The sequence below is a fragment of the Pinus tabuliformis genome, chromosome Q (assembly GCF_031772625.1).
Source record: "Pinus tabuliformis cultivar Carrire ecotype Pingquan chromosome Q, CPIR1, whole genome shotgun sequence".
Classification (NCBI taxonomy): domain Eukaryota; kingdom Viridiplantae; phylum Streptophyta; class Pinopsida; order Pinales; family Pinaceae; genus Pinus; species Pinus tabuliformis.
Genome location: NC_142296.1, coordinates 1,342,328,316 through 1,342,348,695, shown reverse-complemented (window position 1 = coordinate 1,342,348,695; position 20,380 = coordinate 1,342,328,316). Strand labels below are relative to the sequence as shown.

The 20,380-nt window shown below is 36.8% G+C and overlaps 1 protein-coding gene across 1 annotated transcript in view; it reads right to left on the bottom strand.

The window, feature by feature from the left end:
• Positions 1-4,420: 4,420 nt before the first annotated feature.
• ALATS (Alanyl-tRNA synthetase) overlaps positions 4,421-20,380 on the bottom strand; it is a 231,533-nt gene continuing 215,573 nt past the window's right edge. The window contains exons 20-24 of the mRNA XM_089386297.1: positions 5,915-6,004; positions 5,468-5,653; positions 5,172-5,348; positions 4,882-4,997; positions 4,421-4,661 (exon numbers count right to left, since the gene is read on the bottom strand). Of these exons, the coding sequence (XP_089242423.1) occupies positions 4,926-4,997; positions 5,172-5,348; positions 5,468-5,653; positions 5,915-6,004 (525 nt within the window). The 3' untranslated portion in view covers positions 4,421-4,661; positions 4,882-4,925. The remainder of the gene's footprint in view (positions 4,662-4,881; positions 4,998-5,171; positions 5,349-5,467; positions 5,654-5,914; positions 6,005-20,380) is intronic.

The following is a 20,380-nucleotide window of genomic DNA, read 5'->3' as shown; positions in this document are numbered from 1 at the left end:
TCTGATGCTACCCAAAAAATCAACAATTATAGTCCCTGTATAAACACTTGAACGCAGACTTTTCCTTTGATCATTATGGATGATTTTTAAGTGACTTCTTTCGATGGCATGTCAATTGTGTGCATATAAAAAAAGGAATTATAACACATGCTTACCAATCACATGCAAAGTAATTAAAACATGTACAAGAATCCATTACAATCAAAAGTTATTTTGTGAGTATGTTACATAAGTATTTATGATTATCTTATTTTAATTTGTTTGGTGTATTATTGCACCATTGAAGTAGCATGTTATCCTTCGTGTCATAAACAATATCACTCTAACATTTTCACACAAATGCAAGGAACCAAAAAAAAAATCAAAATTGAAGCAAATGATTATGGATTTTTTAGCAACTCAAGAAAAGGGCCACTTGTAAAGTAAACCACATTGTCAAAAAGATACAAGTCAGCGAATGATGAACGTTGCTTCCATCCAAGTGGCAATTTTGAAGACAATGAATTCTACAAACATGCAAATGCTACTAGAATTAGTGTGTTGGAACAAGGAGGGCAAGAATGGGGAAGTAGACATTTAAGTCATAGTATCATGTCATTTTGTCCAAAATGTTTTATGATGAAGCCTCGGTGAGCAAATATCTTGATTTCCTAATTTCATGAAACAATTCTTATTAATGGAACTATTCGTTGCATTTGAGGATTTAATTAATTGCATGTTGCACATAACATTTGCTTATTCACCAAAGTTTCCAGGACACAGCATACCATATCTTTAATTATATGAGAATTCTTATCCTTTCTCTTTTTGGCCTTCCTCATTGTTAGGTGAATCTTATTTGGTGAAAGAAAGTTACTCAGTTTACGATAGTGGTTTTGGGCACAAGATTTTACCTTGAGGCTTCACTTCAAGAGAGGTTTTAGCTACCAATATCTTGTATCTCAATGGCGGAGGTGTTGGACGTGCACCCAAAAATCATAGATTATTGCAGGGACCACCCATCTCACCGCAAAGAAAAAGAAAATTGTCAAAAGAACATAGTAAGTGAGACAAGTACTCGAGAGAATGAAGAGACAAGAGAGACAACCAACCACCTCGCAGAGGAAGGAGACTTTACCCATCATGGAGATTTTGAGAAGCAAAAACACGACAGCAACTGAAAGTGATGTCTTGGCTTCATTTAGTCTACTCTATCAAGTAGCAAAATGAAGAATGAATAGAGGCTTGCAAATGCCATCCCTCCTTTGGTCAAGCTTTCCATGGGTGGAAACACTAGGGATAAGAAGGATGTCACTTTTGCATTGTATATGTCATCTTATAGTTTGGCCTTGAGGTAATAGAAGCAAACGCATGAGAGCTAGTTGGTGCATCTCCGGATCGAATTCATTAGGAATCCCAAGGAAGTAATAGGGTGTGAATCTCTGGAAAGCCTGACTAGTATCTTGAGTCATGAGGAAGGAGTCTCATGGTCATCATGCAGAGAAAGATTTTGCTCATAGTTCGCAAGGATGTCGTATCGGGTGCCTGATTTAGTGCCTAGATAGCTCCATAGGGAAAATTCGTGGATTTTGCTCATGTGGACTCAGTTCAAACATATTAAACCGCATGGACTATGACGTGGAGTATGATGGCACAGGTATGCCCATGATTTTTACATGATTTGAAAATGGTGGATCAAACATCATTATACATAAGCAAATGTCAACACAAAAGACCAAAGCCACAAAGCAAGGAAAGCACATACACCTTATAAAGGAGGTGGCATGGTGACATGATATGGCTCGTGGAGAACAAAGTTGTGTGTCAAGATGCTTAAGAGTCACAGTAGAGCAATTGGCATGAGTGATGCATGCAAGAATAAATAGTTGAACATGTCTACAAATTGAAATCAAAGCAATCGCATGTTGAGAGGATATTTTAATGGCATGGTCAGAGGATGGAAGTCAGAATAGCAACAATAATAAACAAATATATATATATATATATATATATATATATATATATATATATATATATATATATTGAATGTAAATGCACATATCGCTGTAAGACATGGGTACTAATGCATACCCTGAAGAAATTATTGATAAATTCTAGAGTTAAAAGAGTAACTGGCAGCATGTCAAATTAATTGTACCATGGATATAAACTAAGGGGGGTAAAGCTTGGAGGTGAGTGGTGCCAACTCACTTGGCTAGTTTGGCCGGATTTAGTCAAGGGAAACCTCGAGTCAAGATTTAAAGGGAGTTATGTAAAACTTGACTCGGTGAAAGAGTCAAGTTACTTGGTCTACAACGGTGGTTTTGGGCACATGGTTTTGGTTGCCCATGGTTTTGTGCCCATCAATTAAATGTAATGAAGCCCTTAAAAGTCTGAGGAAGACTTCATTGTAATGGGCGGTGAGATGAACGGTGAAAGCTCACTTGGTCGCCTTGGCCAGGCTTTTGCCCGGGGACTAATGGAATTCTATTAAGTTGATTTTTACCTAAATTGGGGTTATCCAAGATAAAACATTGTGTTTATGTTTTATGAAACACTGTTGGTTGTTTTAATTTTTCTCTCAGTAAATTATCTTAGGCAATTTTAACATGTATATCCTTCACTTTTATCATGATGTTTATCCCATAACCATCTTTCTATAGGCCTCTCTTTCCTCCCTCTAAAGGCAAGGAACTACAAAGCCTAACAAGAGGAGGTAGAGGAGGAAAACATCTATACAAAGCTATAAAGTGACCTCAATGAGCAAATATCCTAATTTTCCTAATTTCATCATGAAACAATTATTGTAAATGTAACTATTCTCCATGTTATAGGTTGCATTTGAGGATTTAATTAACTAAATGTTGCACAAAACATTTGCCATATTCGATTCCCCACAATCACTCATCATCATGTTGATTTTTGCATACAACAGCGAAATCACAACATGCAGACTTGCCATTTCAACAAACAAAAATCTAATTGGGCCCTTTTGCCTGGTAATCTATGCAGTTGATGAGGGTCATTTCCTCACATCAACACTAAAGTTGATCTCGAGGGAAAGAAGGATAATTCGATATCTTCACCAAGGAATGTCAAAAATCTATTAATGGAGAACCTAAGCCCCTCCACAAAGATCCTAAAGACAAAGAAACACTCTGCAATAGTGCAAAAAGATTGGTTCGTAAACTACTTGAAAAGATTAAAATCCATAGGCAAGGCGCCTAAGACTAGTGTCAACCGATACTCAGACAGGGTCAAGACCCACTATTTTAATATGACAGTAAATTCTCCAAAATTCTAATGTTGAATACAATGGTAGAGCTACCTCACACCTTAATTCACATGATGCCAGGAGAGATGCAACTGTTATAGAACCAACAAACATCAAAGCGGAGAGACGAAAACAAGGCAGCATTGGAAAGCCTACGATCATTCAAAAAGCCTTCATGAAATTATGCACAGCTATTTCACAGTCAAGCAACACTTAGTTTTCCTACAAGTTTTTCCACCTTCTATATAGCTTCCCAAAGGGGACAAACTTCATTAAGCCCAATACGTACAGTTCTGGGAGGAAGGAAAGAGACATCTTGAGCCTAAGGAAGGTGCTCCACATTGTTTTCTTTTGGTTAACTTCTTATTCGTATTCTTAAGCCCATTCCCAGTTCAATTTGGGGAAAACTCCTACGTATGAAAACATCATGCTAGCTATACCAATCAAAACTTTCATAAATAAGAGGACATAAATTGAAATTCCCAAATAGAAAACCATGTTAATGGATTAGTGTGTGGTTTTCAATCAAAATCTGATCAAAGGAATATCCAAAACTTTTTTCCTCAGAAAGAAAACTGAGTGGCTGAAATCTCTTCAATCAAGTAAATTCCAGATGAAAGCCTAGAGAAAAGGATAGACAGCAAAAACAAGTGTCTCCATTTAAATGTTAAATTAAAATAACTATCATAAACCACAATGAATCATCTCCCAATCTATCGCTGAAAATGAAAAAGTAGCTTCATTTGAATTTTACAAAATTCAAGTCAATCTCAAGAATGAGTTGAAAAACAAACCTAAGCAACCTTTGTTCAGATTGGTAAACTATCTATTCAAACTAATCAAGACACCAAAAAGAAGGGTAGGCTACGTACACATCATGCAGACTCTTGTTACCTGAGAATCTAAATTTAAAGTTGTAACTGAATATGTCTACAATACAAATATTAGATTGGCAATAAGGATGGAATGGAGATACAAGCATTAAGCAAAGGCGCAATGGAATCAAAGTGGGCATGTGCAATAAATATTTGATTAACGCCTTTTCTCTCTTTGAAACAATGTGTCCACTCGAGCCTATTCACAAGAAAGTTATAGATTCGACTGAAAAAGTTTTGCATATTTTACAATGGGAAATCAAACATGAGTGAGAAATATAATACCAGAAAGTAAGCAAAACTCTGGATACTGCTACGTGATATATAAACTTAAAATACATTTTTTCAAAAAATATTTTGTTATAAAATACAATTCAAAGCTATAAGAAATAATTTGGAGATTACCCCACAAGCCAGTGGAGGGCATTGTGAATCCACTTGGGATGTACATTTGAGAATTGTTTTAAGAATTACTCTTCCTTCAAGGAAGAAGATATCCATTTACGTGCACCCCATTCATGAGTGAAGTTGATCTATACAGGGCAGAAAAATAAATTGAAATTAGCAGTTGCAGCAAATCTTCTTTCACAGAACCACTCTCAGATGAATAAATACCGATGAGGCAAAATGCCAATAAATGGAGTTACCACACCTATTAATATCCATCACTCCACCTCTGAGAAAATAATCATACCTCACATAATATCCATCCTTCTACATCTCTTTGAGAAATTAAAAATATTCATTTTGTACCTGCTAATTACTCAATATAGTAATGTAACTGTCAACCCAAGTTATCAAGTCAGTTTCTCTCCTGCCATAGTCCGAGCAATTTTCATAGCCTCTTCTATTCTAGTAGCATCATTCCCCTATAACAGACCAACTAGTCGTTAGTCTAAACATTTACAACTACTTCAAATCACCACAAGAAAATGCTAAAAAAATATGAAATTCAAAAGGATTTAAACTAACTTCCTTCCATTTGTGATTTAGTATTATTCTGTGACAATGGCATAACATAGATAGTATAATAAGCTAGCTACCTGTCCCTGTGCCAGTCCACCTTTGCCACCGCCACCCTTTCCCTTCAGTGGCTCCAACACTTTCCTCAGCCAATCCAATACTACTAAACCTTTATTTTGTACTGATTCTGGAACACCAGCATAGACAAGGACTTTATTTGTTGCCTCATCTACACTAAACACCATGACTGGAATGTCCTATATCACATAATAAAGAGAAGAATCACCCTTGAGTAACACTGAAGGTTTGTCAAAGCTAATTTCTAATTTCAGAATTTAAAAAATCTGCAACGACACAAACACAACTGAATATCAACCTTCTGCTTCTCCATAATTTTTAGGAGTGCTTCTCTGACAGCATTGGTATCCAAACCCACATCAATTCGTAATACACATGAAGCTTCATTCTGCAAAGTTAATTTGTCAATGAATTCAATTGCTGTACTTATTGCTGCCTGCAGATTAGCTTCCGCAGCTTGCTTTTGAGCCTTTTTAACTCGATCCTGCCAGTCAATTGAAATAAAATAGATTTTATTCACGCACAATTAAATCTTATACTGTTGAAAGAGCATAAAATGAATTGCTGTCATTCATCCATACTGATTCAGCAATTCAACCTATGTTTGCCAGCACATTATCACAAGCTAGTAAAGAAAAAGGAGGATTAAGCAAGATCATTTCAACATATGTTAACAAGTGTCAACAGTCGTGTCAACAAATAATGGAAACAAACAAACAAAAATATTTAGCCTCAAAAGTAATACCTGCAATTCAGAAATTTTCACCCTGAACTCTGCCTTTTTAGCTGCTGGAATGATGGCAGAATCCAGTGCACTCTTCATAGAAGCCACCTCCTGTTTAGAAGATTTAAATGAAATCATGATATATAATAGAAGCACAACAAAATAATATGAATTCTGGGAAAATGTACAAACAATGCAGACAAATATTCCCCAACATAACAACAGACAATTAAAAAATTCATAAAGGGCTGACCTATGTAATCAGGATTCAGAACTATAATGGCTGCACTTGAGAAGCTTGATATTGACAACCAAATAATTGTCTTACAAACTTTAGAACGAGATGAATTTTAGCATATATAACAGTTGAGACGATCACGAGTTTACGAAAGAGGAAAAAAATACTCTGATGGGAAACTTATGTGTGCATGTGTATTTATTGATAAATCGAATTCTAACAGAAGGGACATTCATTTAAAAAATTTATGAATACACCTCAATGTTATGTAAAAATTCCCCGGATCCGGGTGGCGATACGCGGCATATCGGTCTTCATGCGTGAATTAATTACCCAGTACTGCCAGCTGCAGAGCAGCGTGGACTCCCGGGCTATTACCTCACGCGAGCTGCTCCTGCGCATTAAAACAGTCCTGGGTGAAGGATGGGCAATCAATGTCTGCATTGATCAGCGCATCAGGTCTCTCGTTATAATCATGCAGATCCAAGGTTTATTCTCCATGCTTGGTGTTCTGCAGTATGGTGACAGAACCTGGCCTGCGGAAGCTGCGGTTGATGGTGTCGTTTTGGCGCATTGCGGCAAGCTTGAGCCTTTAATTCCTCAGGGTAATCTCCTTCCTGCTCTGGTCTCGCATTCTCTGTTTGTGTTTAATAATTCCGTTGCTGGGTTTAAGTTCTGTCATCCGGCGGTCTTGGTTGATATCTCCAGTGGGCAAACCTCTGGCTTCTCCCAATTTGGTCCTGTTGTTTTCTTAGCCCACTCCCCCTCTGAGTTTGTCTTTCTTTATCTCACCATGGTGCGTTCTGGAAAGCGCCATCACTCTGGGGAGCGTAGGGAAACCAGTCGGCACCCTCCAGTCGCTCTGGCTGTGGAAACTGCGCCCTCCCCTGTTCATGAAACTGGCCCCTCTGTTGGTTCTGCCTCGAAGCCTAAACCCAATAGTGCGTTTCAAACCGCGCACTTTAAGTTCCAGAGTAATTTGCATAGACCCCTGATTACTACCCACATCACCCTCATTATCTCAGAAGAGGAAAACGTGGTCTCCCCCTTAGCCTGTATAGTCCCTGACCCGTCTCCTGGCAATGAGAATTCCTCAGATGATGACAGCATGGGAAATTGGGAAAAAGGAAAAGAGGAACAGGAAGCAATGCTCATAATTCCTCCTCCTACTGTTGATCCAGCGCCTGTTGATGAGAACAGGAATCCCGAAGCAGAAGAACATGTTATTGTTATCCAGGACAATAATACTAGTGGCAGTGACAGTCGGAAGAGAGAAGATGTTGTTCAGCCTGAGAAGACGGAGAATGACCCAACCATGGAGAAGTAACGCCTCTGAGGATCATTCTTTTTCGCTTTTGTTCAGGTCTCAGGATTCTGGTCAGGCTTTTATGAAATTTTCCTACAGTTTTTGTTTAGCTCTCAGGCGGTTTCTGATGAATGTTCTCATCCTGAGATGGAAAATTTTGGATATGTTTGTCAAGGCTTGGGCCATCTTCTGGGCAACGAATGGCTATCTACATGTTCAGTGTCTGTTCTTTGTCTATTGTCTATTCTTATGCTCGGTCTGTAATGGAGCTGTTTAATGTCTGTTCTCATGCTCAGTCTGTAATGGAGCAGTGTATTGATGACAAAGGTTGTTCAGCCTCGTCCTTATGTAAAATATTTTGATTTACAGTTAATAGAATTAGTATTTGCACAGAAAAAAAAAATGTTATGTAAAAATTATTTAATTTTAGGTTTATTATTTAATTTTAGGTTAATCAGACGAAAGGGCACGATCATAAGATCATGCCCTTTCCCCAAAGGGTACCCATGGCGGTATATAAGCCAGGGACCCTCACTGTAAACAATCATCATTCAGTTCAATCAATTATTAATAAATATTTTTATATATATTTCTGTGTATCGTAGAAGTTTTTACTTCATCTCTTATCAGAGCACATTCGCTCCTCGGCTCTATTGTTCCGCTGGGCATCAGGCCCCACGGGCTTTCCATAAAACAGCAGTGCGGTGGCTGTGTGTATTTTGCCTGGGTGATACGCTGATACATCAGCAGAAGACTGCGAAGGCTGGGGTCTGCGTTGTTTTTTTTTCTTAACCTGCGGTTCCATTGCGTAGGCTCTACGGTAATACACTGAACCATCGGTGAAGTCCGTAAGTCCTTTTCCATTACGGTGGGCTGCGGTGATATCTGCTCGAAGTTTTTTGAACGGTCAAACAGATCAGACGTGACTGTCCGTAGTGGATGTATATAATATATATATAACGTTAATTTATATATAATATATATATAATAAATAATATAATTATATATAAGTTATATATAATACATAACTTTAATTTAATTATAAGTTATCAGTTATATAGATAACGTTAATTTAATTAATTAATTAATAATAATAATAAATTAGAAAAAAAAAAAACAAAAAAAAACTTATGTCATATAATTAAATTAATTAATTAATTTAATTTAAACCAAAAAAAAAAAACTGGCAGATAAATATACACACCCACAAACTCATTCAATGTCGACAATGTCAATGGCCAATTTCAATAAAAGATTGATTGAAGTGGAGAATAAGGTTACTAGGCACGCCGATGAGGTCAATAAAAAATTAGCTGATTTCCAGAACAACTTTAATGGGCATGCTGACGCTATCAAGAGGCTTCGGGATACGACAAATCAAATAGAACTACAGATGCGGCAGCACCATATCCAATCAAAAGTGAATCAAAACCAGACCTTAACATTGCTGAACCTCGTGTGTAAAAAGATGAATATTATACCCGAATAACTACTACAAGAAGATGAAGGAAATCAAGAGCACAACTCATCAGACTCAACAAAATCAACAGATTCTCAACAAAAAGTTGAATCTCCAAAAAAATCAGCAACACCCCACCAAGAAAATAGTAAAGCGACTTTTTCAAATAAGCAACTTTGGGATACATTTACCAATCAACATCCTTTTTTCGCTCAACCATTAGCGACATATCAAAAAAGGGCAAAAGTCGAGATGCCTAAATTCGATGGAAACGAAAAATACAATGTTGCATGGATAAATAAAGCAGAAGAATACTTCGAGATTTATGACATCAACGATGATGACGAAAGGCTTAGGCACGCATCCATGAAAATGGAAGGAGAAGCATATAATTGGTATATGTGGTGGAAGAAGACGACAATCGCCATCAGTTGGAGGAAATTTAAAGATGCATTCTTTAAAAGATTCCAAGGTGTAAGGGAAGAAGAGTTTTTTTCATCACTCATCAAATTACGACAAAAAGGAAGTGTGGATGAGTACACTCAAGAATGGGAAACCTTAGTGACACGAGTACCTAGGTTATCAGAGTCTCATCTAGTTCAATCCTACATCTCCGGACTTAAAGCTCATTTACAAGTAGAACTTGACCTTCATGACATTAAGTCAATAGAAGTAGCAAGACGAAAAGCAAAAACTGCTGAAAAGAAATTTGAACAAATATTTTGGTCAAAATTGGAAAAAGTATATTCAAGACGAAGAGTACCCCAGTCTGTGGACTCAAACAATACAAGATATGTTCCACCACATCGTCGTGAAGGTGGAAAATCTAATGTGGAAATACAAAGGATAAAAGAAGGCAAATGCAAATGTTGTGGTGAGAAGTGGGACCCCAAACATAGGTGTGCTAAGGGAAAAGAACCAAAAAACCTATATAATTGTGAAGCAACTAATGATTCAAACAGTGAAGATTCTGACATAGAAGAAATAGAAGATACTACAAAATTCTCACCAGAATTAGATGACAGAAGTATTCCGCAAGTGTCACTATTGGCTATGACAGGTATATCACAACCTCAGACTTTAAAGTTGAAAGGACATATAAAGAAGAACAACGTAGTGGTTCTCATTGACTCTAGTAGCACCCAGAATTTTTTAGATGCAACCGTGGCAAAGAGACTCAATATTTTTTCATTTCCCTTACCAAACATGAAGGTGATGGTAGTTGATGGTAAGAAGATTGAAAAAGTGGGAAAATGCCATAAGGTCAAATTGCAGATTCAAGACTTTAATTTAGAATCTCCGTTCTTCACGGTACCATTAGGTGGAGTAGATGTAGTCTTAGGTATCCAATGGCTACAAACTCTAAGCACTTATGTTGCCAACCATCAAGTACAATTCATAAGATTTAAATTGGGAGGCCAGAGGTATAAATTACACGGATTCCAAGCACCAGAGAATCAAATTGTATCATCATCTCAGATGATGAAGATTCGAAAAGGAGCACCCGCTTATGTAGTACAATGTCACCAATTAGAAATGTTATCTACAAATATGATCAGTGAAGAGTCACCAGAGATCCAAGATCTAATACAAAAGCATGAAAAAGTATTTCAAGACCTACCTATGAAAATGCCTCTTAATAGGGAAATTGAGCATACAATAGAAGTCAAAGCAGGATCAGACCCCGCCAACATCAAGCCATACCGATATCCACATCACCAAAAAACGGAAATTGAGAGATTAATCCAAGACCTTTTAAAGTGTGAGATCATCTCGAAAAGTAAATGTATATATGCTGCTCCAGTGGTATTGGTAAGGAAGAAGGATGGTTCATTCAGGCTATGCATTGATTATAGAGGATTGAACAAAATAACATTAAAAAAAAAGTTCCCAATTCCCTTTATCGATGAAATGTTGGATGAGCTACATGGTGCAAAATACTTCTCAAAATTGGACTTAACGTCAGGCCACTATCAAATCAGAATCAGATTGGAAGACATACCAAAAACGGCATTCCGAACACACAAAGGTCACTATGAATTTAAAGTAATGTTGTTTGGGTTAACCAATGCACCAGCAACATTTCAAGCAACTATGAACGAATTGTTTCATCCACATCTTAGGAGGTTCGTATTAGTATTCTTTGACAATATTTTAATTTATAGTAAAACATGGAAAGAGCACTTACAACATCTGGATAAAGTTCTTACACTACTAAAAGAGCATCAATTTTATGCAAAAAAATCCAAATGCACCTTTGGAAAGGAAGAAATAGAATACCTTGGACACATTATATCCCATGAAGGCGTGAAGGTGGATCCTAATAAAATCAAAGCTATAAAAGAATGGACCAAACCTGTCAATATATCCAAGCTAAGAGGGTTCTTAGGTTTGACTGGATACTACCGAAGGTTTATTAAAAACTATGCACATATAACTGCGCCTCTGACAAACCTTTTAAAGAAGAATTCATTTCTATGGGATGAGGAAGCAGGAAAGTGTTTTGAAAAATTAAAGGAAGTTATGTCTAATGCCCCCGTATTGGCAACACCAGATTTTTCTAAACCATTTATCATTGAGTGTGATGCTTCCAGATTCGGTATAGGTGCAGTATTAATGCAAGAAGGGCATCCAATAGCTTTTGAAAGTAGGAAGCTCAATAAAAGAGAACGCCTCAAGTCCACATACAACAAAGAAATGCTCGCTATTATGCATGCACTAGCTAAGTGGAGGCAATATCTTTTGGGAAGTAAGTTTTCCATTCGAACAGACCATAATAGTCTCCAGCACCTCCTTCAACAAAAAACACTTTCCGAAGAACAACAAAAATGGATTGAAAAAATTGCCACCTTTGACATGGAAATACTACATAAAAGAGGAAAAGACAATGTAGTAGCAGATGCCTTATCCAGGAAAGATGAAGAACCAACACTACTTGCAATCTCGGTTGTTGTTCCTGAATGGCTTAACAAAATTCGAAGTGAGTATGCCAAGGATCTAGAAATAACGGCAATAATCAATAACCTTCCCAACAACTAAAAATTTGAGTGGAAGAATGATATTCTATGGTACAAGGGAAGAATCTATCTAAATGCAAATTCCAAGTTTAAATTTAAGATACTAAAGGAGTCACATGACTCACCATCAGCTGGACATGTAAGATTCTTTAAGACTTACTACAATGCACATCAATCCTTCTTTTGGAAAGGAATGAGTTGCGATATTCAGAAGTATGTAGCAAAGTGTGACACATGTCAAAAGAATAAAAGTGAAAATATTACAACACCGGGATTACTTCACCCTTTAAACATTCCAAATCAGAAATGGGAAGAAATTTCGATGGACTTTATCGAAGGATTACCAGTATCTGAAGGCAAGGACAAGATTTTCGTAGTGGTCAACAAACTCACCAAATATGCTCACTTTATGGCAATAAAGAAATCATACTCAGCGAAAGAAACTGCTGAAATATTTTGCAAAAATATATATAAGTTACACGGTTTTCCGAAAGTCATTGTGAGTGATAGAGATGCCAAATTCAAGAGTAATTTCTGGAAGGAGTTGTTCAACCACATAGGAACCTACCTAAATATGAGTTCCGCTTTCATCCTCAAATAGATGGACAAACAGAGGTTGTCAATAAATGTTTGGAGGCCTACCTACGTTGCTACGTTACAGAAAAACAAAATAAGTGGGTTCAATGGTTGCATCTCGCTGAGTGGTGGTATAATTCTACTTATCATACGTCAGCAAAAATGACGCCATTTCAAGCTTTGTATGGATATGAACCCCCAAAATGGAAGGATCTAGCTATTGTCCAGCACCTGTTGTTAAAGATCAACTAGAAGAAACCCAAAAAATCGTCCAAATATTAAAAGAAAACTTGAATAATGCAAGGAATGAAGCGACAAGCAAACCGAAACAGAACCGAAAGAGAGTTTGAAGTCGAAGAATGGGTGTTTGTCAAGCTCCAACCATACAAACAATTATCCTTAAAACAGAAAGGGAAAAACAAATTGGCACCAAAGTTCTATGGACCTTATCAGATCAACAAAAAGATTAGGCAAGTTGCATATGGTTTAAGCCTTCCAGAGAAAAGTCGTGTTCACAATGTCTTCCATGTCTCCTACCTTAAAAGGGCACTAGGCAACCATCAATCAGCGCAAACAACGCTTCCATCCCTGGATGATGAGGGAAGGGTCATTCTAGAACCAGAAGGTATTTTATCTACTAGAGAAAGAAAGCTTCGACATCGAACAATCAAGGAATATCTGATCAAGTGGAAGGGAGAATGAATCATTTTGTCAACAACATCCGTCGTTACGTATGCTTTGAGGACAAAGCATTCTTTCGAGAGGAAGGCAATGTTATGTAAAAATTATTTAATTTTAGGTTAATTAGACGAAAGAGCACGATCATAAGATCATGCCCATTCCCCAAAGGGTACCCATGGCGGTATATAAGCCAGGGACCCTCACTGTAAACAATCATCATTCAGTTCAATCAATTATTAATAAATATTTTTATATATATTGTGTATCGTAGAAGTTTTTACTTCAGTCAATTTGAATGTTTGATAGTGATGCTTTCCTTTTCTATATTAAAATGTGGGTTACACATTTACCCAGGTAAAATCAAGCAGTAAAAACCAAGCTTAACAAAGTTAGTATGTTTTCACACTGAAGTGGCAAATTTTCCATAAAAAGTAAAATATTCCCTTACAAATTTCAATGAAAACACAAACCTTTATGACCCATATGAATAAAACACACCTTTTACACAAAACACACTTATCTAAAACCTAAAAAATCTAAACTGAAAAGCGTTGCTTTGCATGGAAGTGTTTTCTACATGTGTTGTAATTTCGAATATCAACTTGAGAACTGTCTTAACTCCATAATAGGTCCAACAATAGTCTGCCTGTTATTGAGATAAGAGGCAAAGATTTCAGTGAGCATGCACCAAATCTTGAGCCTTTTTAGTGAACATATACTAAACCTAGAACAGTTCCTCATCAAAGAATAGATAAACAAATACTCACTTGAGTTTCACTCCCATGTTAATGAATTAAGCAATGTTAAAAAGATTTAACATTGGTTTTCCATTTCACGTAAAAGCAAATGAAAACACCAGATGACAAGAACTATCAGCTCTGTGTTACTCCCTAAAGTATGTGGACCAATAACAAACCTGTTATATGCACATCCTTGATCTGCAAAGTGGCCCTTGAATCTCAAATATCTGCCCAAGACACAAGCTGCAAATTGTTTTACTTCCGCTGCATTTTAGTTCTAAGTTAATATACTAGTGTGTTTATTGTTTAGAAATCAATCCCTGTAGATATTAGGGTTTGATTCCTCTTTGCCTGACGATTACTTGTGATGTGTGTTGGCTTCTTTTACTACTTTATTATGTTGTCTTTCATCAAGCAATTACCAAATCAAAAGTGCATGAAGATCACAAGAACAAGAAACACAAGATGTAAGCACTCAGCCAGGGCAAAACCCCTATGAAGGAAAAAAAAACCCAGTCAAACACTTCCTCTAGTAGATTCAAATCAAGATGACACAATCCAAGACCCTTTTGACCTAGATAAAGACCTCATCCAATCACCATGCTAGCCCTTCCTTCAAGTAGACAAACTCTACCAAAGTCACTAAGTGTCAGCTCCTTAGCTATTGCTTTAATCCAGAATTTCGGCTCCCTAGCAACAGAATTTCAGACCTACAATTACTGCAGAATTTTCAGCCACTACCACTTGCCCAAAAACCCTAAAAATATTGCACATGTGAGAGAGAGAGATGGTGAAAACTTCGATTTTTCTTTCTCCTTGGATTAGGTCTTCTTCTCCATGAATTTGATCTTCTTCTTGTCTATTTCTCTTGCACATCGAACTTGTGTGAATGCTCCTCAAATGAGTCAAACTGTCTCTATTTATACTGCTTCCATAGGGTCGAATTCCCTGCAACTGAGCCGACTTCTCCAGCACAAGGCTGACTTGGTGAGGAGGGGTAAAATAATTGTTTTTGACTCAAAATAAATTTCTTTACATGATACAAAAGCCCAAGAAGGGTCTAATAAATGTGACAATGACACTTATGACTCAAGACAAACTAGAAGCCTTCAATGGAGGCTATGACCTAGAAAATAAATAAATGAGCATGAAACCCATGCTTCAAAAATAATTTTTCTTTTACAATAAATTTGTTTTTCTTTCTTTTGACAAATACACTAAGTTGCACGAAACGGGGAAACGGGTACGAGTTTCCGAAACGGGCACGGGTACGAAATGTGACCTCCCCCAATTTTTGGAAACGGGGAAACGCAATATATATATATATATATATATATATATATAGGACATTTAAGAAATAATGTGAAATCATAAAGCATATATGATACATTCTAATTTATTACATTATGATTAAATTGTCAATTGTCAATGCATAAACTATAAGTCTCTAAATTTACATCACATTTACTCATGAATGATCACATAATGAAAATAGCAATATCCAAAATCAGCCACGAAAAATTTCTAATTTCTTGTCTCGTGCTTGATTGGGAGTCTCCTCCTACATAGTCGAACGACCTTAGTGCTCTTGATTAAATACAAGTTCCATACCCTAGTACCCTACGTGCTCTTGATTATTGGGAGTCTCCCCTGCATAGAGGGGTTGGTTCTCTTGATTAAACACAAGTTCCATACACTAGTACATAACAAAATCCAATGGAAACATTGCAATCCCCCCAATCCTGAAATCCTGAAAAATAGATAAGTTTGCTGGATTTTGAGTGAGATCTAAAATTCTACTTTCTCCATATGAAATCCAATAAGGGCAAAACCACTCTCAAACATCCTGAGTCATTTCATGGCAATGTTAAAAATTTAAGTAGAAGCATGAAAATGAAAAATAAAGGAGAATGTCACTTTTACTTAAAGAATTTAACATTACCATGAACTGCATATCAACACTAGGGCCATAGGCTTGAACATTAGGCTGCCCCACTCAAAAAAATCTTCTTTTTTATAACTTGAAAGGCATCTAGAAGCATCCATAAGATATTTTAGTCGCCCAATAAAAAATTAGAAGCGAAAAAATTAAAAAAAATACAAGAAAAAATCAAGTTAGAAGAGGAAACTCCGTCGTACGGCCTGGAAACTCGTTTCCGGCCGTACTGGCCATGTTTCCTCCTCGAGAAACGGGCCAGTACGGCCGGAAACAAGTTTCTAGGCCGTACGGTACGAGTTTCCTTGTTTCTGTTTCGTTTCCGGCCGGAAATGGACCCTTCTCCAACGTTTCCAGCAACTTAGCAAATACATTACATCATGACTCAAATACAATTATGAAGACCGACACTAGTTAAATTCTTCAACACTCCCTCTTAACTAGGGAGGTATTCATAATAATACATACATAGGTACAAGGACGTACTCAAAATGATATGTTCTATGAAGAGTCATAGCATACACAATGCTTAAGATTAGATACTTGACCAAGGTATCTAACCAATTGAGACTAAGGTGTTATCCAAGATTTTGCCACTATGGGTACCATCAAGCTTTAGCTCTAACACCAACGCACAGGGATCTGGGTATCGTATCTAAGGTCAGGGCTCCACAAGACTAACGATACCCTCCTCCTTCAAGATCTAGACATCATTAGAGGCCAACCAGATGTCCTCCCAAGCATCATACAGGCACGCAGCCCAAGATGCTTCATCTCTCCTTATCTACTAAATCTATGATGTCTACTAGTCCAAGCATACTTTTGAAATATTCAACTTCTTATTTGGAAGAGATTTCGTCAACATATCAGGCTTCAACTACCTATTCATCAGTCGAAATGTATTGTAGCTTCACAACCCCATCCTGCACCAAACTTCTAATATAGTGGTACTTGTTATTAATATGCTTCGTCCTGGCATGGAACATGGGGTCTTTAGACATCTTGATGCTCCTTTGATTATTGCAATTTATAATTGTAGGATCTAATGGCCCTCCAAACAAATCAAATAGAAGCTTTCTTAACCAAACTACTTCTTTTCCTACTTCACATGCAGCAACATATTCGGCCTCAGCACTACACAAAGCAATTGTATCTTGTTTTCTACTCATCGAAGAAATCATTGTGGATCCCAAACTGAAACAACCAGCGGTAGTGTTTCTTCCATTTGTCTCACCACCACCCCAATAAGAGTCGGTAAAACCAAGAACATCAACGAACCAACCAGCTTTCGGTAACTTGTGGGATCAATAGGGCTAGAACCAGAACTTCTCAATTTCTTTAGATTTGTTATCATAGGATTTTTCATAGGCTTGGAATCCTTCATACCGAACTTTTGTAACATCTTGATTATGTACTTTCATTGACCAAGATATATCTCTCCGAGTTTCTACCAAACTTCCAAGCCCAAGCAGTGATGCATAAATCCTAGATCTTTCACTTCAAATTCAGCTGCTAGCATCTTCTTATATTCTAAAATTTTGTGCTCCACACCTGTAAAGAATAAATCATCCACATATGAAAGTATAATGATCGATTCATTCTTCATTATCTTGATGTAGAGGTTTGCATCTGCAGAACTTTTGACCATAGTTTTCAAAATCAATCGGTCTGAACCGGAAACCAGTCAAATCGGTCGGTTCATTAGCACTGGCCATCAAACGGTTGAAAACCCTGGTTTTCTGAGCGACGCACTGGGTTTTTAGTCTGACCGGCCATAAACCAAGCCAACTTATGAAGGAGCTAGTCAGTTTTCCCATAAACCGGTTGTTCCTTCATAAACCTATCAGTTTATTGTCAGGCCAGCTACGAACCCCACAAAATGCAGTTTTGTGAGTTTTGATGTCGTTTTGAGGGAAATTTGGGGTTGTTTCCCTCCAAAAACAACCCCTCTAAGAAAAGCATGCCTCCCCTCTCATTTGCCTCACACATATCAACCCTAGCAACACTAGCAATCAATGGTAATGTTAAATTCTTAAAGTAAAAGTGACATTTCTTTTATTTGTCATTTTCATCATTTTACTTAAATTTTTAACAATACCATGAAATGATTCGGGATGTTTGAGAGTGGTTTCAACCTCATTGGATTTCATATGGAGAAACTAGAATTTTAGAGTTCGCTCAAAATTCAGCAAACTTAATTGTTTTCAGGATTTCATGATTTGGGGGTTTGGAATGTTTCCATTTGATTCTATCATGCATGAGGTATGAGATTGACATTTGATCAAAAGCATGAAACCCTTTAAGGACCTTGATGTTGGTTCCATTGATTTTTGAACTTTGTTGATGTCGGTGGTATTTCATGTTGAACTCCTCTACCATGGCCTCAACAAGAATGTACCCTTCACTCAAAGGAAAATAATTGGTTAGGGATGCAAAGCTTTTTCTACCACATTACAAGGTTGAGGAGATGAACCCTTCACTCAAACCAAAATCACTAGTTAGGCATGTTAAACTTTTTCAATTTCTATCATATTATAAGGTTGAGCAATCCAAGTTTGAAGACTTTGAGCGAGATGATGTTTATGTATCTCTTGTTGATGATCCCATTTTTAGTAGCACTGAATCAATGATGAGTTTCATGAGTGACCATGTTGATCAGTGATTTGTAGTTTTCATGTCTATTTAGGTTGCTACTACTACCACTAGTGCTAAAGTTGCAGAGGAGTTTTAGGAGTCCTCAAACACTCATCCAAATTATTTATGTAGCTCATGTTGATGATCCCTTGTCTAGTAGTGGTGATGAGTTTGATCATGATGAGGAGTGATCATGTTGATCACTAATAAGTAGACCTGTAACAGGCCAGTGGCCCCATAGCATATAACATTTTTTTGGACTCTAGAGGCCATTTATACCCTCATTGATTATGTATTATGTCGCTGATATGTATTGCACTCGGTGCCAATTTGATATATTCACCTTTGCCTGGTATATAGATGACAAAATTTTGCATATTTTATCTCTATTGGTTTGGAATCATGGTTTTAAACATTAAAAATACTTTTTATCATTAAAAACTAAATATTTTGTGTATTTTTTTAAAGACCGGTTCATTGAGATCTGACCAGTCCCGATTTGATCGGTTTCGATTTGAAACCCGGTTTGATAGGTGGATCGGTCTGGTCAGCGGCTCCAGTTTTTAAAACTATGTTTTTGACAAAGCCAATCCTTAAAAGATAGGCATCTATTCTTGCATACCAAGCCCTAGGAGCTTGCTTCAAGCCATATAGAGCTTTCTTTAAACTGCAGGCGTGAGTTTCCCTGCTATTTATTTCAATGGTTTCCGGTTGTTCAATATATACTTCTTCATCTATGGTTCCATTTAGGAAGGTTGTTTTGACATCCATTTGATGCATATTCCATCCCATAATGGCTACTAAAGAAATCAAAGATCTAGTAGTAGTGTACCTAGCAGTGAGAGCAAAGGTTTCTTCATAGTCTATTCCTTCCTTTTGAGAGAAACCCCTTGCAACAAATCTAGTCTTGTATTTGTCTACGCTTCCATCAACAGCATGTTTGTGTCATGAACATAAATTATGTAAAAATAGATGAAATAGATAACGAATAATAATCATAATAATATAAATATAATAATAAACAATAAGTAAATTAACTAATGGTTAGTTAGTCAATAATGAAAAGGCAAGTCTTAGAAACATGCCTGTTCGTGAAAGGGTACTTACCTGGCTAGATATACAGGACCCTCATTCTCATTTGTAATCACCTTACATCAATTCTTTATACAATATACAATTTACAATTATTGTCCTACAATGGATGTCTTTGTCTACGAAGTATTTTAAATATTTCCACTGCGTATACGACTTTTGGTCGTTACATTGGTATCAGAGCACGTCTGATCCCGACTTTTGGCCATTAACCTCCCGACAACCTTGTTGTCGTTGCAATTGAAGCATTTTGCTACACCAAAGTTTGGAACTTCTCCAATTCGCCAGTTGGCCTTCGGCCATAAAAGAAAAAAAAGGATATAATTTAAAAAAAAAATTAATAGTAATAATAATTTAATTAATTAAAATTAATTAATTAAATTAAATAAACAAAACAAAATTGTTGACTTAAAAAAAACAAAGTTTATAGATATATAAATAAAAAATATATTGAAAAAAAAAATCGTATTAAAAAAAAGGAAAAGAAAATAATTGAAAAGGAAAGATTATTACATAAAAAAGGGATATTTAAAAGAGAGATTATCGTGCAACCTTCTATAAGTCTTTGCCATCGACACAGTGTCTGCAGCTACCTCAACTGCAACCAACGCTTAGTAATCTTATCGTCTTTCCACCGCCAGATCCACAGTTCAAATAGCTACCAACCGCAACAAGATCCACAGCATCCAAATTCGACAGTCTTTCGCCACTGACATTGTCCACCTCATCCCCACAATTGTTGTCGCCATTGTCACTACCCATTCCGCAGACTTTGAAATAGCCTGCCAGCTACAGTCTACACTGCCGC